The 14,046-nt window shown below is 56.6% G+C and overlaps 1 protein-coding gene across 1 annotated transcript; it reads right to left on the bottom strand.

The window, feature by feature from the left end:
- Positions 1-1,318: 1,318 nt before the first annotated feature.
- DLX3 (distal-less homeobox 3) lies at positions 1,319-6,533 on the bottom strand. The gene is made up of 3 exons (XM_036094798.2): positions 6,010-6,533; positions 4,780-4,970; positions 1,319-3,183 (listed from the first exon to the last, which is right to left on the bottom strand). The coding sequence occupies exons 1-3, from the start codon at positions 6,332-6,334 to the stop codon at positions 2,836-2,838; spliced, it is 864 nt and encodes a 287-aa protein (XP_035950691.1). The 5' UTR covers positions 6,335-6,533; the 3' UTR covers positions 1,319-2,835.
- Positions 6,534-14,046: the final 7,513 nt, after the last annotated feature.

Genomic DNA, 14,046 nt, shown 5'->3' with positions numbered 1-14,046 from the left:
GGACTCCCTGCCCTTCTGGAGCCCAGCCCGGGGAACCCCCAGGCCAGGTGCCCGGGACTGCGGTCTACCCAGGTCCTCGGGTGAGCCTGAGAGACCCTTCCTTCTGACTTCTCATTTGTATTGGCCTTGGTGCCTGGCAATAGCCCCAGAGGCCAACAGGGTGGGGCTCGCTGTCCCCATTTGACAGATGAGGAAACTGAGGGCCTCACAGGGAGGTTTCAGGCTGAGCTGGGTCACCTCGGCTGCTGGGTGGTGTTGCTGATTCTCAATCCAAGACTTTTTCCAGTACGGGGAGCTGCCTCGGGCTTGTTGTGTGCGCGGGTGCGTACCTGTGCATAACTCTGGGGTGATGTGACGGATGTGTGTTTGTGCACCTGTGTGTTGGGGGTCTCAGGTGTGTGTGTGTGCGTGTGTGTGTGTCTGGCTCAAGTGGGAGTCCATGTAGGTGTGAAGAGGGAGAGATGTCGCCCTGTGTCTCAGTACGTGTGTATATGGGAGAAAGGTAGCTCACAAGCGTGTGCATGCATTCACACTGTCTCCCAGCTGCACCAACATGTGTCACTCACACCCCTCCCTTCATTCTAGTACCTCCAGCTCCCTGGCTTCAGTCTTGGAGGTGAGCAGCTAGAAGGGGAGAGGTGGCAGCAATGCTGGCCCAGGCGGTGGGCCGCAGGGCGGGCCGGGGGCGGGGGGCAGTAGCAAGAGGGCTCGGAGTCAGGGCTGAGCCTGAGAAGGGAAACACAGAACCCCCTCCGTCTGTTTGCTTCCCTCGTCCCGCTTGTTTCCCCAGCATGGGCTGGGGTCCCTGCCAGCTGGGGGGGCAGTGGTGTTCCCCCTGCCTGAGGCCCCACCCTCACCCCAAGCTGGAAGGGACAGACCAGAGAGTGAGGGACTGGGGAGTGCCTGGGTGTGGAGGCTGGGGGTTTACACGCGTGTGCAAGCATGTCTGCGTGTGAGCCCAAGATCAAAGAGCAGCCCTGAGGTGACCTGGCGGCGGCGGCAGGCAGCTGCCTGGCAGGGAACGCCAAGCCGCCAAGCAGAGTGGAGTCAAGGAGGCCACGGCTGGGAGCCTCCCACCCACCCAGACCTGCCCAAGTCGGGGGCAGCCACAGGGTCAGGAGCACCTGCCACCAGGGGCCAGGCCCAGCCCAGCCCTGGAGCCCAGAGTCCCAGCAGTGGATCCTCAGGGCTCTGAGTCCCCCACGAGCCCCTGGAGGCTCAGAGGCCTCTCTGCGTCCAGCACCTTCCCCAACTCCCAGGCCCTCCCCAAGAGCTGTCTGCCTCCAGCCTCCAGCCTCCAGTTCAAAGAGCTCAGTGGTTATTTTCTTCTTTTTTATTAACGTTATATATAAAGATGGATCCAGTAAGAAAGCAGAAATGAGAAGGCTGGGAGGAGTCGGCTTCGTTCCTGCCCCCCTCGGGTGCGACTCTGAGATCTACCTCGTCTCTCCTTGCTCCCGCACATCCCACCAAACCCAAACCCAGCCGGAGCCCACATCCCTGTTTCTCTCTGCTCACAACGCACAGGCAGGTACATCCAGGAGGAAAGGGCCACATAAATAGGAAACCACAGTAGGGAGGAGGCTGCTTCTCTCTGTTGCTCTTTAAAAAAAAAATACATACTATATATATAGCTAGTCTTCCACCTCCCCTTTTCTTCAATGTTTGACCACATCAGGGTGGAGGAAGGTTAGCTCTGGGGGGAATCTGGGCCAAGGAGGGGCGGCGCTACCAGCCCTCCAGACAGCCACCCCCTCGCCCCTAAAGGCACTAAAGGCAAGGAGCTGTCGCCCTCCCCTCTCCCCGTGCACCTCACTCGCCATTCTCCATCTGCGGGAGCAATCTGTTTCCAAAGTCACCGGAAAGGGGATGTTTTGGGGTTTGTCTTGCCTGGCACGTTTCCTTGGAGATTTGGGGTTTGGCACCCAAACTGCCAACTTACTGGAGGAGAGGAAGAGGTGGGTGGGGGTGGGGCAGAGCAGAGGTGCCCATGCAGGGGAGACTGGTCCTATCTGGTAACAATGCCCTTTGTTTTCCTAGTTTTCAACAGCTTTTAAAACCAAAGTTGTGCAAAGTCCTGTACACGAAAGAAGAAATGGGTCCTTAGGAAAGACACCTGAGACCCACCGGCCCTCTCCCATCAGAGGGGGAGAGAGGAGAGAGATGGCTCCTTGAGTTCTTCCCTCTAAAGCCACAGATATTAAACGATTCCCTCACTTGGCGGGGGGGGGGGGGGGTTCTTTGGTTTAACCCTCAAATCTGAAATGAGGGCTAGAAGTGCGGGCTGGGGGCTGCCTGACGTCCCCACCCTGAGTCCTGGTCACGATGTCCAATGTCTTTTTGGCAGAGGGGATGCTCAGGAAGTGGGGAGCCACAGGTGGCTTAGGAGGGACCAGGCCTGACCTGGCATCCATGGTGGCTGGTGCCCCGGCCCAGGCCTGACTTGCAAATGCTTCGCAGTCTCCCTGGTCCCCAAGGTCTCCAGTCTGCGGAGCGAGCACTAAGTTTTAGAAGCTGGAAGGCGATGGGCCATTGAAAGCCAATCCAGGCTCCTGGAGCAGGAGGGGAACGGCTGTCCCAGCTGGAGTGGAGTGCCCCAACATCTGGAGGGAGACCCCAGTGCCTAGGCAGGGGGAGGGAGGTTCAGGGGACATCCTTGGTCCATGCAAATTTCATCTGGAAGCTCTTGGGTCCCTGGAGGAAGGGGCAAGGGAAGGGGGAAAGAGGTGCCTTGTCCCCCCTGTGCTCCTCGATGATTCCTGAGTGTCGGCTAGGACGGAGACGCCTTCTGCCTGGTCCCGGGTCCTTCGTGGGAGGCTCAGGCCAGGTGGGGGCTCAGTACACAGCCCCAGGGTTGGGCGGGGGCCCGGGAGAGGCGTGATGCAGGGCGGCCGGCTGAGGCGGCTGCTGCTGTAAGTGGGGTCCACTCAGGTTCTGTGCGTGGTACCAGGAGTTGGTGGGGTCGTCCAGATAGCTCGGGGAGGCGCTGTACGGGAGCGGCGGGGGCAGCTGACTTCGGGCAGGGGCCGGAGTGGAGTGGGAGGAGGTGTCCCAGAGGGCGGGGGACGGCGGTGAGTTGCAGGCCATGGAATCACTGTTGTTGGGGCTATGCTCCAGGGGCACCTCCCCGTTCTTGTAGAGCTTCTTGAATTTGGAGCGGCGGTTCTGGAACCAAATCTTCACCTGCGTGGGAGGGCGTGCAGCAAAGGGGGAGTGAGTTAGCCTCTCAGGATGCTTAGTGAAAACCCCAAGGAGACCCAGCCTAGAGAAGACAAGTCCAGCACCCCACGTTACACACAAGACCCAGGCAAAACCCAGGTGTCTGACCCAGGGCCAGCATCTTTCTTCTATCTGGGATAGAACGCAGTGAGGAACATTCCACTGCCTGGGTCCAAAGTCCGCTCTGCCGCTTGCTAAGCGTGTGACCTTGGGCAAGTTACTTAACCTCTCTGGTTCTTGCCTTCCCCATCTGCAAAATGGGGATGCTGACAGCCCCTACTTCATAGGGTCATCATGAGGCTCAAATAAGCTTGGACGGATAAAGAACTTAAGGTCACCTGGTATATAGTAAGCACTCAATAAAAGACAGCCCATGAGGTGGGGGATGGGCAGTTCGTGGCATTTTGTTCACATTAGAAACTCATAAGCAGAGGCGCATAGATCCACAGAGACAAACACACACCCACATAAGCATCTCCATGTGCAGGAATGTGCCCACTCACAGCATCACACTCAGACACCAGATTATGAAGATACACACACGCACAGAGGCACCCAGGTAAATGCCCCATGAACGTGAGCACCCGTGAGCGCTCTGGAGCTGGCTCCTGGGGGTGACCTGGGGACTCAGGAGCAGGTGAGCCATGATTCCCCAAATTTCCCTTGGGGTATCTCCCCCTCCCCCTGCTGCTCCCCACCCCATGACTGGTACAAACAATGAATCAGCTCCTCACTGGGTGACCCAGATTCCCAGCGGACCGGGCCCCACGCAGCAACCCAGGCCCGCCTGTCAACACCTGTAGGGAGCCAGGCGTCCACCAGCCACTCCTCCCCTGAGCAGGGACAGGCTGCTGGGGGCTCTAGGAACTGGCTGGGGGGAGGGGTGGAGCTCACCTTTGAGTTCCTCTCCCCCTTTGTTGGGGAATCTCCCTTCCTGGCCTGGGGCAGAGGAAGGGGTGAAGCATTCGGGCGCTGAGCATGAATGTGGAGTTTTGGTAGAAGTGTACATTTTTGTACACGAGCTCACCAGTGTGCACAGCCACGTACACGTGTCCCTCCATCTATAAACACAATGACCTTTGAAAGGTCACTCTCCTTATGCGACCATTCCCACATGTACACGAACCCATTAGCATGTGTGCAAATATACACGCACACACACGTGTATGTACACACGCGCCTGGCCTAGTGGCGGGGGAGAGCGATGTGGACTCCTGTTAAGTGAGGGACAAGCGCTGCGGAGAAGCGCAGGAGCTAGGGAGTCTGGAGTAAGGGGAGGATACCTCTCCTTGTGGCAGACACACACAGTTGCACAGGTTCACAAATATGCACGCCTGTACACGTTTTAATGCAGAAACTTCCGACAGCAGTTGAGACTTGGCATGGGGGAGGGGTGGCCTTCCCTCTACAGGCAAAGGGTTTCTAGGGCCTGCAGGGGCTTTCGAAGGTGAGCCAGGTTCGGCGGCGCCTGGGGAGCCCCCGGGTCCCGCGCGCCGCCCCCCCCCCCCCCGCCCCGCTCTCGCCCCGAGCCCCAGCGGCCGTCGCCGGCCCCGCACTGACCTGTGTCTGCGTGAGGCCCAGCTGCGCGGCCAGCTCAGCGCGCTCGGGCAGCGCCAGATACTGGGCCTTCTGGAAGCGGCGCTGCAGGGCGGCCAGCTGGTAGCTGGAGTAGATGGTGCGCGGCTTTCGGACCTTCTTGGGCTTCCCGTTCACCATGCGCACCTCGGCTTCCGGCTCCTCCTTCACGGATACTGCGGGCAACGCACCGGGCCGGGGGTGGGGGGGGGGGCGGCTCAGCCTGGGCCTGCGCCCCCTGCGCCCTCCGGGGCCCCGCGGGCCGCCCCAGCCTCCCGGCCGCCCGGCTGCGCGCTCCGCCGCCCGCGACCGAGCCGGACGGGGACCCGGACCCGGCGGCCGCCCACGACGCGTCCCCCCCACCCCCCGCCCCAGCCCGCAGCTCGGCGCCCGGCCCCCAGAGCGCCGTCCCCGGCGCCCGCCACCCGGGCGAGGACCGCCGAGGCTTCGCTCCGACGCCTTCCCGGCTCGCCTCCCAGCCTCGCGGCTCCCCGCCACCCGCCTGCAGGCCGCCCCCTTCTCGCCCCACCTTGCCCTCGGTCACCTCTCTCGCTCTTTCCCTCCGTTCTCCCTTCCTTCTTCTTTTTTTTAAACTTTTTTTATTTTGGAATCGTTTTAGATTCTCAGAAAAGTTGCAAGCATAGTACAGACTCCCCCTTCCTTCCTTCCTTTCTCCTTCCTTCTCTTTTTTTCTTGGCCTTTCCTCTGTTCCTTTCTCTCACTTTGTCTCCCCACATTTCTCTTTTGCTCTTTCTCCACCTTTCTCTTTTTTTCACTTTTCCACTTCTCAGTCTCTGCTTTCCCGGTGTGTGTGCGTGTCTGTCTGTGTATCTGTGTGTCTGTCTTTCTCCATGTCCCCCTTACCATTCCCCCCTCTCCCCGACCCATATCCAAAGGGTTCCTGGAGCTTCCAGTCCCCGCTGCCTAACCCCAAGCCCCTGCCACCTGATGTGCCCGCGAAAGCACCTCGATTCGGAGGTCCCCTCACACCCCTCTTCTCCTTCCTCCCCTAGCTGGCCCCATCTTCACCGAGACCTGGGGCGCACAGCGAAGGGACTGAAAGGTCATCTGTCCCCTCTCGGGCTCAGCTAGCCCACCCTGTCTAACTTTAGACAGCACCTTCTTTTTTTTTTTTTTTTTGCCCTCGACGCTTCCCTAGATTTGGGCTTCAATTCCCCGCCTTTCTCTCCCTAGGGGAACCCTCCAAGCTCTCACCTGGATCCTGGGCGGGCAGCGGCTGCTCCCGGTACGCCCCGTACTGCCGGTAGGAGGCTCCGTAGGTATATTCCGACTTGGGCGAGTAAGCGCCCGTGCCCGCAAGCCCGTTGAGATTGAACTGGTGGTGGTAGGTGTAGGGGTTCACGGTCTGGCCGTAGGGCTGGCCCGAGTAGTAGTCGTGCTGGGGAGCGCTGTAGTAGCCCAGATCGGTGACCGAAGACTCGGGCAGGGTGGGCGAGTCCTTGGAGCCCGCATGGCAGCCCAGCGAGCTGGAGATGTCGGTGAGGATGCTGCTGAGCTTGCGATCGAAGGAGCCACTCATCCTGGCGGGCGCCGCGCGTCCCGGGGCTGGCCTGGGCCGCCGAGCCGAAGCGGGCAGGAGCGCGGAGGAGGCGCAGGAGACGAGGCGGGGGCGTGCGTCCGGAGGCCGAGGGGAGGGCCCGCAGGGTCTCGGGGGAGGGGAGGCCGAGGGGCGCCTAGACCATCGCCGGCCTCTCGTCGCGTCCCAAGCCACAGTCAAATGCCGCCAGCTCCGCCCGGCCAGCCGGTTATAGACTCAATAGTGGAGTCGCGGAGGGAGGCTCCAGCGCTCTGATTGGCTGCAAGTCTTGCCTTCGAGGCAAAACATGCTCTTGCGCTCTTTCGTTCTCTCTCTCTTTCTCTTCTCTCTCCCCCCAATCTTTGTTGTTACCCAAAACACACACACACACACACACACACACACACACACACACCCCTCGTTACTCCTCCTGTGGCTCCCACCACCAGTTCAGATAACCCCCCAGTGTCTCTGAAGGAAGGAGTGGGGGGAGGGTTCTCTGCCCGGCCGCCAGGATTTGTCAGTCAGTCTGTCTCCCTGGCTGCGGCTGGGAGGTGGGCTCAGGTGCGATGGGGAAGCAGGGGAATTTGCCCATTGGGTGTTTGTGAAGGGAGGTGGTCCAAGGTGGTGTGTGTGTGCATACACTATGCAAATGACAGGCAGACAAATGTGCCCAGAGTGGGAAGGACCCAGGGCTTGTGAAAATATTTTAATTTCTTTTACAATCAGAAGAAAAGGGAAAGACATTTGATTGAAGAAAATGTTTGGTTATATGATATTGATATTATTTACTGCAATGCAGTCATAAAATGTAATCTTGAATGTCTTTACAGAGAAAGGGGCCCATCAGGACAAAGTGCCTTGGGACTGTGAAAGTCAGAAGGGGGCCAAGAGGGTCCTGTTGGAGAGGCGGGGGGGTGGGGGGCAGCTGTGTGTGGATTTAGGGGCTTATGGAGATGGTGGAGGAGCATAACCTGTCCCGTGATGCAGGTTCAGAGATTGCCCAGGCTTGCTGGAGGGAGCAGGGGACCTGGGGTCCCCATGAGGCTGGGTGGGACACAGCCTGGCTCTCTGTGTGCCTCAGTAAGTTTGGGGGCAGACTCTGTGCATTGGGGACAACACTGGGGGAATGCGGGCATTTTTAGAGATCAGGTATATGGGGCGGGTGTACTTGGGGTGTGTGGTGTAAGGGTTTCACGTGGTCCACAGTGTACAGAGATGGACAAAAGTGCAGGAGTGTGTGTGTGTGTGTGTGCGCGCGCGGGGGCACGGGCATGGGCGCATAAGCAGTGTGAGTGGAGGGCCATGGGAGGGGGTGTCTGTGTGTGAATGGGTAGTTGTATGCAGATGTGTATAAAACTCTTAGCACCTTCCCAGTCTCCAGGAGCTGGGAACCATGATGCTCCATTGAGTCCTGTCCCTCCGAGAAGGCCCTGAAGAAGCTCCCCTTCCTGCGGACTGGCGCCTTCTAAGTCCTATCTGGCCTGCAAAGTCATCCAAGTTGTTCTGAACGCCTACAGCATTTCTCCATTCCACCCCAGTTCTGCTCTCCGCCTTCCTTTTGGGGGAGGGGGAGCTCCTCTAAATCTCAGTCCCTGGCCACGTAAGACCTTCACACAGGGCAGCCCTGTCAATTCTCCCGTCCCCTTCGGCTGCCTGGCAGGGCTAAGGCGACCCAGGACACGCAGTGCCAGCGCGCCACCTTGTGGCCATTTCTGGGCTCTGCAGCCTCCCCAAGTCTCGCCAAGCCCGGGGGAGGGGTTTCCCGCGTAAGACTCCTCCGCCAGGCAGAGAAGTGTGCAGGGGGTTCTGTGACTCTTTCCCAAGTTAGACTCCGCAGGCAGGCTGCCAGGGGCTCCCAGGGCTTTGGGAGCTGCAGTTGGCGGAGGCAGAGGGTCCCGGTCCCCGGGCCGAGGGGCAGGAGTGGCCGCCAGGTCTGAGCGGCTCCGGGGAGGCCGCAGCGTGGGAAAGGTGGGGGCGGGGGCCGGGCGAGGGGAGCGCTATCTGTCTGTCTATCTCCGCGTCCCCCCAGCGCCTATCGCCCGCCGCTCTGAGCCCGTGGCGGGGCGAGTTGCCACCTGCTCGGGATGCCCTCTGTTCTGTTGCCAAGAGGGCGCCTAGAAAGCCCTAGGCGTTGGGGGCAGCGAGGGCACTGGCCCGGCCGGCTCCCCTCCCAGGATGGGAGCGGGGGAGGCCGGCAGGGCCTGCTTAGGAGCCCCCAGCTCCCCACGGAGAAGGAACAGCATATGGCAAGCCCCCTTCTCCGGGGTTCATTCATTCATTCACCACGGAGGCAAGGAGGGCCAGGTGATTCAGAAATGGCAGGGAGTCAATCTACCTTCCTCATGAGGTCCTCGCAGAAGCCTCACTCCTTTCTCTCCTTGCCCCCGCCCCAACCTGCAGCTCCTGAGTTCAGTGACTGAGCACTGGACTGGGAGTCCGGAATCCTGGAATCCTGAAAAGGTGTGTTGGTGGCGCACTACATTACCATCGTTTCTGTGCTCCATTCTGCTCTGAACGTCTGAAAGAAGTGCACAAAACTGCACACTGAAGACTTAAGTGAGCAATTCAACAATTGTTGGGTAATGTGAGGTTAGCATCTGGTCCTCCATTGCACTCGGTGCTCCAAGACTCCGGGGACTGTATCTTGCACTTCACTACTACCTTCCAGGTACCTTAGAGCAGGTCCCGACACACACAACCTCAGTCTTCAACAGATGCTTGTTGAATGAATAACTGAGACTCTCTAGTCCTGGAGAGGGACTGAATCATCTTGGCTGAGTGTGCTTGCAGAATGACAGAAAGGGGAGGCATGGAGCCGGCACCGCATTAAGCGACCGCCTTCCAGGGTGGAAGCAGCAGTAGCTTCCCGGATGGGGCCGTGTGTGGCCTCAAAGGGGCCCATCAGGCCAGCAGGACTGGAGCCACCCGCTGTGGCATGGGCACTCGGTGGCGAGGTTGCCGGAAGATGGGGGACCAGTGCCACCTCCTGCGCCTCATCTGGGCCAGCAAGATGAGCAGGTGCCAGCCAGGCCAGAGTCCCGCCCCTGGTGGAAGGATGCTGCGGGGAGTCTGTTAGGGGCCTCTGGGAGGCTGGCAGGACAGAGGAGCAGGGCTGGCCAATGCCCAGGTCCAAGTCCATCGTCCACCCTCTCCCTGGGCATGGGAAAAGGTAGACTGTTGAAGCAAGCTGTTTCCTGGAACCCAAGTATCATGCTCTCTGGGCATGGCCACGGCCAACTGGGCTCACAGAGAGCCAGGTGCAAGGGGAGGAACTCAGGAAGAAGGTTGGAGGCAGAGGGTGAGCGGACCAGCCCTCACTCTCTCTCTCTTTTGCCTGGGGAGCTGACGCCATCTAGTGGTCGGTATTAGGAGGCCAGAGTCCCGCTCCACTGGGGAGAGACCGTGGAAGGCAGCTCCAAGCAAAGCCCCCACCATCATACCCAGAAGGAATATTCTCTTCACTGATTTTAGGAGCCCTATCAGCACTAAATATCCACTTTTCATCATCACATTGCCTTACTCGGCAGCTGCCACCTCCCCCCTCCCACCCATCCTCGTCCAGCCAGTGGCTCCTTCTCTTAGGTTTGTCATTTGTAAATTAAAAAGTGGACTATTATGGGGCGCCTGGGTGGCTCAGTTGGTTGAGGGTCCGACTCCTGATTTCAGCTCAGGTCATGATTCTGGGGTCTTGAGATCGAACCCCATGTCCAGCTCCAAACTCACGGGGAGTCGGCTTCCTCTCTCCTTCTCCCTCTGCCCTTCCCCCTGCCCCTGCACTCTCTCTCTCTCTCTCAAATAGATAAATAAATAAATCTTTTTCAAAAAGTGGATGGTTAGATGGCCTCTGAGGTCCCTTCAAACTCTGATTCTAAATTCTCGGACTCTTGTCACTCAAGGGGAAACTCGCCTTTACCTTCTCACCAACTCCCCTGGACATATACCCCAGACCTCCAGCCCTCGGCAAACTGGATGTCTCCTGGAGTCCTTCATCCATCCAATAAATCCCTCCTGAGCCTCTACCATACTTGGTGCTGGGGATGGAGTGATGAACAAGACAGACACAATGCCCTTTCCATGGAGCCCAAGGTCCAGCAGGGGGCGTGGACACAAAAGCAGCCAGCTTCACTGTCATGTGACATGTACCGCGACAGGTGTGGCATACTCTGCTGTGACATGGTGACATGGAGACAGGAGGATATCTGGACTGAGACCTGAAGGATGTGTGAGATTCAGCCAGAAAGAGCAATGATAAGGGGAAGGAGGGAGTTCTGGAAAAAGTCTTTGCAAAGGCTCATGGGACTGCCTGGGACACAGCATTGGGGGATGGATGGCTAAAGGTAAAGCTGGAGTGGAGCCGGAGACCCAGAGTACAGAGCCCTTTGAACCCCAGAGCAGAAGAATGGGCTTTATCTAGCGGCTACAGGGAACCACTGGAAGATTTTAATCAGGGGAGAGACATGATTGGATGTTGGTTCTAGAAGGGTCCTTCTGGCTGCTGTGTGGGGATGAATCAGAGGGGACAAGATTAGAAGCTGGGGGAACAGCCAGGAGGCTACCGAAGGAGTCCAAGCAAGAGGGCAATTGGGTCCAGGGTAAGGAGGAGGTGGTGAGGTGGGGAGAAGCAGATGGGTTTGAGAGACAGCGAGGAGGCGGAGCAGTAGTGTTTGGGAATGGACAGGAGCTGCGTGCCCAGGAGAGGGGACAGTGGGGAATAGCCCCCGTGCTTCTGACTTGGGCAACTAAAGTTGAGACCATTCTCAGAGAGAGAGGGGGGCTGTTTGATGAGCAAGAGGATGCCCTTGTTTTGTTTTGCTTTTTAAAGCTTTTATGCAGAAAAGTGCACCCGTCATAAATAACGAATTTGTGCAAACCAAACACAGCTGCGTAACTGGCAGCCAGGGCAGGAAGCAACAGTGCCAGCACCAGAAGCCCCTCAGGCTCCCTTCCAGTTATGACCCCCAAAGGTAAAGTCCCAGCTCCTGGTACTGCAGGTCAGGTTTGCAAGATTTTTGACTTTCGAAATAAATGGAAGTATACAGCATATACTCTTTTATGTCTGACTTCTTTTGTTGACCATTATGTTTGTGTGAGTTTGATATTATTGTATATATTTGTAGATCATTCATCTTCATTGTTGTATGCAGGCTCCCATCATGTGAATATACCACCATTTATTTATCTGTTCTACTCTTGGTGAGCATTCCTGTTTGGGGTTATCATGAGCAGCGCTCTGAGCATTCTTTTGACACACATATGTACATACTGCAGTTGAGTACCTAAGAGTGGACTTGTGGGCCACAGGATGTATGTTCAGCTTTAGAAGATACTGCTGGGGGGCGCCTGGGTGGCTCAGTTAAGGGTCTGCCTTCAGCTCAGGTCATGATCCTAGGGTCCTGGGATCAAGTCACGCATTGGGCTCCTTGTTGAGCAGGGAGTCTGCCTCTCCCTCTCCTCCCGGCTTGCTATCTCTGTTTCTCTCTCAAATAAATAAATAACATCTTTTTTAAAAAAAATTTAAAAAAAAGAAGAAGATACTGCTGGGGCCCCTGGGTGGCTCAGTCAGTTGGGTGTCCAACTCTTTATTTCAGCTCAGGTCGTGATCTCAGGTTTCAGGGTCGAGCCCCACGTTAGGGTCTGTGCTCAGCGCAGAGTCTGCTTGAGATTCCTTCTCTCCCTCTCTCCTGTCCTTCCCCTGGCTTGCGCTCGTGCCCTCTCTCTTTCTCTGAAATAAATAAATAAAATCTTAAAAACAAAAAAAGAAGATACTGCTAAATCCTTCTCCCAAGTGGTTAGGCGCTTCGCTCAGTTCTGACCACGTGGAGTCTGACAGTGTTGCCGGAGTTGTCCAGCAGACAGTTGGCTCCATGGGTCTGAAAAATCAATAAAGAGTCTGGGGTGGGAGATGCAAATTGGGGGTTTGGGGCATCTTGTGGTAAGTGAGGCCACAGGCATGGATGCGATGGTTCTGGAGGGGAGGGAGAGAAGAGAGCCAAGGAGGGTTTTAGGGCAACACCTGTGCGAGAGTGGCCAGATTGGTGCGAGGCGGTACAGAGGGAAGTGGCCCTGAGTGTGTGTGTGGGTGGTGGTGGTGGTGGTGGTGGTGGTGGTGGTGAGAGTTTCAAGGAGGAGGGAGTGGTCAGCAAGGTCAAATCCGGCTGCGGACGTGCGCTTCAGGCAGGATGAGGACTGAGACGTGCCCTTTGGATGACATTTCAAGGGGGCAGTCAGTGATGCCAGGAAGAGCGGGTTCGTGGAGGGGAAGCGGGAAGGCTGTTTACAATTAGCTGAAGGGCAAGTAGGAGGGCAAGTAGGAAATGGAGAGAACAAGTGCAGGCAACTCTGTCGTGAAGCTTGGCCATGAAAGGCAGGAGGGAGTGGAAAGCGCGGTAGCTGGAGGGTATTTGGCATATTGGGAGGTGTGTGTGTGTGTGTGTGTGTGTGTGTGTGTGTCTGTTTTAAATGGAAGCAAGCTTGTTTAGATGTCATTTACAGCAACCAGTAGAGAGGGGTTAATCAAGAGATCCATTCCTGAATAGGTGGGAGGGGAAGGATCTGGAGCCCCACCCAAGGGGTTAGACTCACAGCAGATTCTCCCTCCCATTGAGTCAAGAGGGAGCAATGATAAAGCGATGATAAAGGCTGGCTTTCAGGAGCACTCACTGTGTGACAGGTACTGTTCAAGCATTCTACACCTGAGTTGATTTACTGCCCCACCACTCTATGAGGTGAGCACTCTCATTTCTACATTTTGACAGAGCGGGAAACTGAGGCACAGAGAGGCTAAGTAAGTGATGCATTCAAGATTTGAACCCAGGCAGTCTGATTTTTAACCCCTATAGGATGCAGGTACGTTTGCAGGTTTTGAGTCAGAAGTAAATGAAAAAAAATGTTTTTAAGTAATCTCTACACCCAATGTGGGACTCAAACAATCCCAAGATCAAGAGTCAGATGCTCTACTGAGCCAGCCAAGCACCCCTCAGAAGATAATTTGATTGCATTGGGTACAGGACACATGGGTGTTTGCTATGTCATTCTCTGTACCTTTCTGGATATTTGAAACATTTCAGAGTAAAAAGAATGGTTCGAGGTATTTGGGGGTTCCTGTATGGGTATGTATGCAAGGTAGGTGTGAAGTTAACAGCTGAGGAGAGGGGAGGTCATGGGACCAGAGGCTTAAAGAAAGTGCAGAAAGGTGAGCAAGTCTGAAGTGTAGCATTTGCCATGGGACCAGGAAAAGGACTGATTAGGGACATAGAAGAACAGCCCTCTCTGTGGTGGGAGACTCTGAGGTTGTAGTGACCCAGGGTGCATGGTGGGAGTCATCCTAGGTGGTGGGCTGCTCTCCAATGGGGCTCCGTGGCTGGCTGTGAAAAGACAGTTGGGTTGACCAGGATGGAGGTTTGTTGGACAGGCAAGGGAGAAGCAGACATTAGAGAAGTGGTTGCCCAAGTGGTTTCTAAGGGAGTCCAAGTTGAGAAAAGAAGGAAGTGAAGAATGGGGTGATTTGTGGAGAAGTGGAAGAAAGGTCCAAGCTGGAAGTCCCCATGTGATCAGAGGGAGGCAGCAAGGGCATGATGGAGGGAGTACTCTTGGGTTCAAAGAGCAGGAGGTTGGAATTTATTCAAACTGCAGAAACAAAAGAAGAAGAGAAAATCTTGAATGAAGCCAAGGGGAAAATACCACCTTATTTATAGAAGAACAAATATATGAAT

This window comes from Halichoerus grypus, chromosome 2 (assembly GCF_964656455.1).
Source record: "Halichoerus grypus chromosome 2, mHalGry1.hap1.1, whole genome shotgun sequence".
Classification (NCBI taxonomy): Eukaryota; Metazoa; Chordata; class Mammalia; order Carnivora; family Phocidae; genus Halichoerus; species Halichoerus grypus.
The sequence above is the reverse complement of the archived record's forward strand: the minus strand, read 5'-3'. Positions and strand labels throughout refer to the sequence as shown.

Bases quoted from the DNA above. Each gene is read 5' to 3' on its own strand.
- DLX3 (XM_036094798.2), bottom strand. From the start codon at position 6,334: ATGAGTGGCTCCTTCGATCGCAAGCTCAGCAGCATCCTCACCGACATC. The intron at 4,971-6,009 runs GTGAGAGCTTGG...CGTTGCCCGCAG, and splicing joins GCTGCCCGCCCAGGATCCAG to TATCCGTGAAGGAGGAGCCG. The intron at 3,184-4,779 runs GTCAGTGCGGGG...CCTCCCACGCAG, and splicing joins TGGGCCTCACGCAGACACAG to GTGAAGATTTGGTTCCAGAA.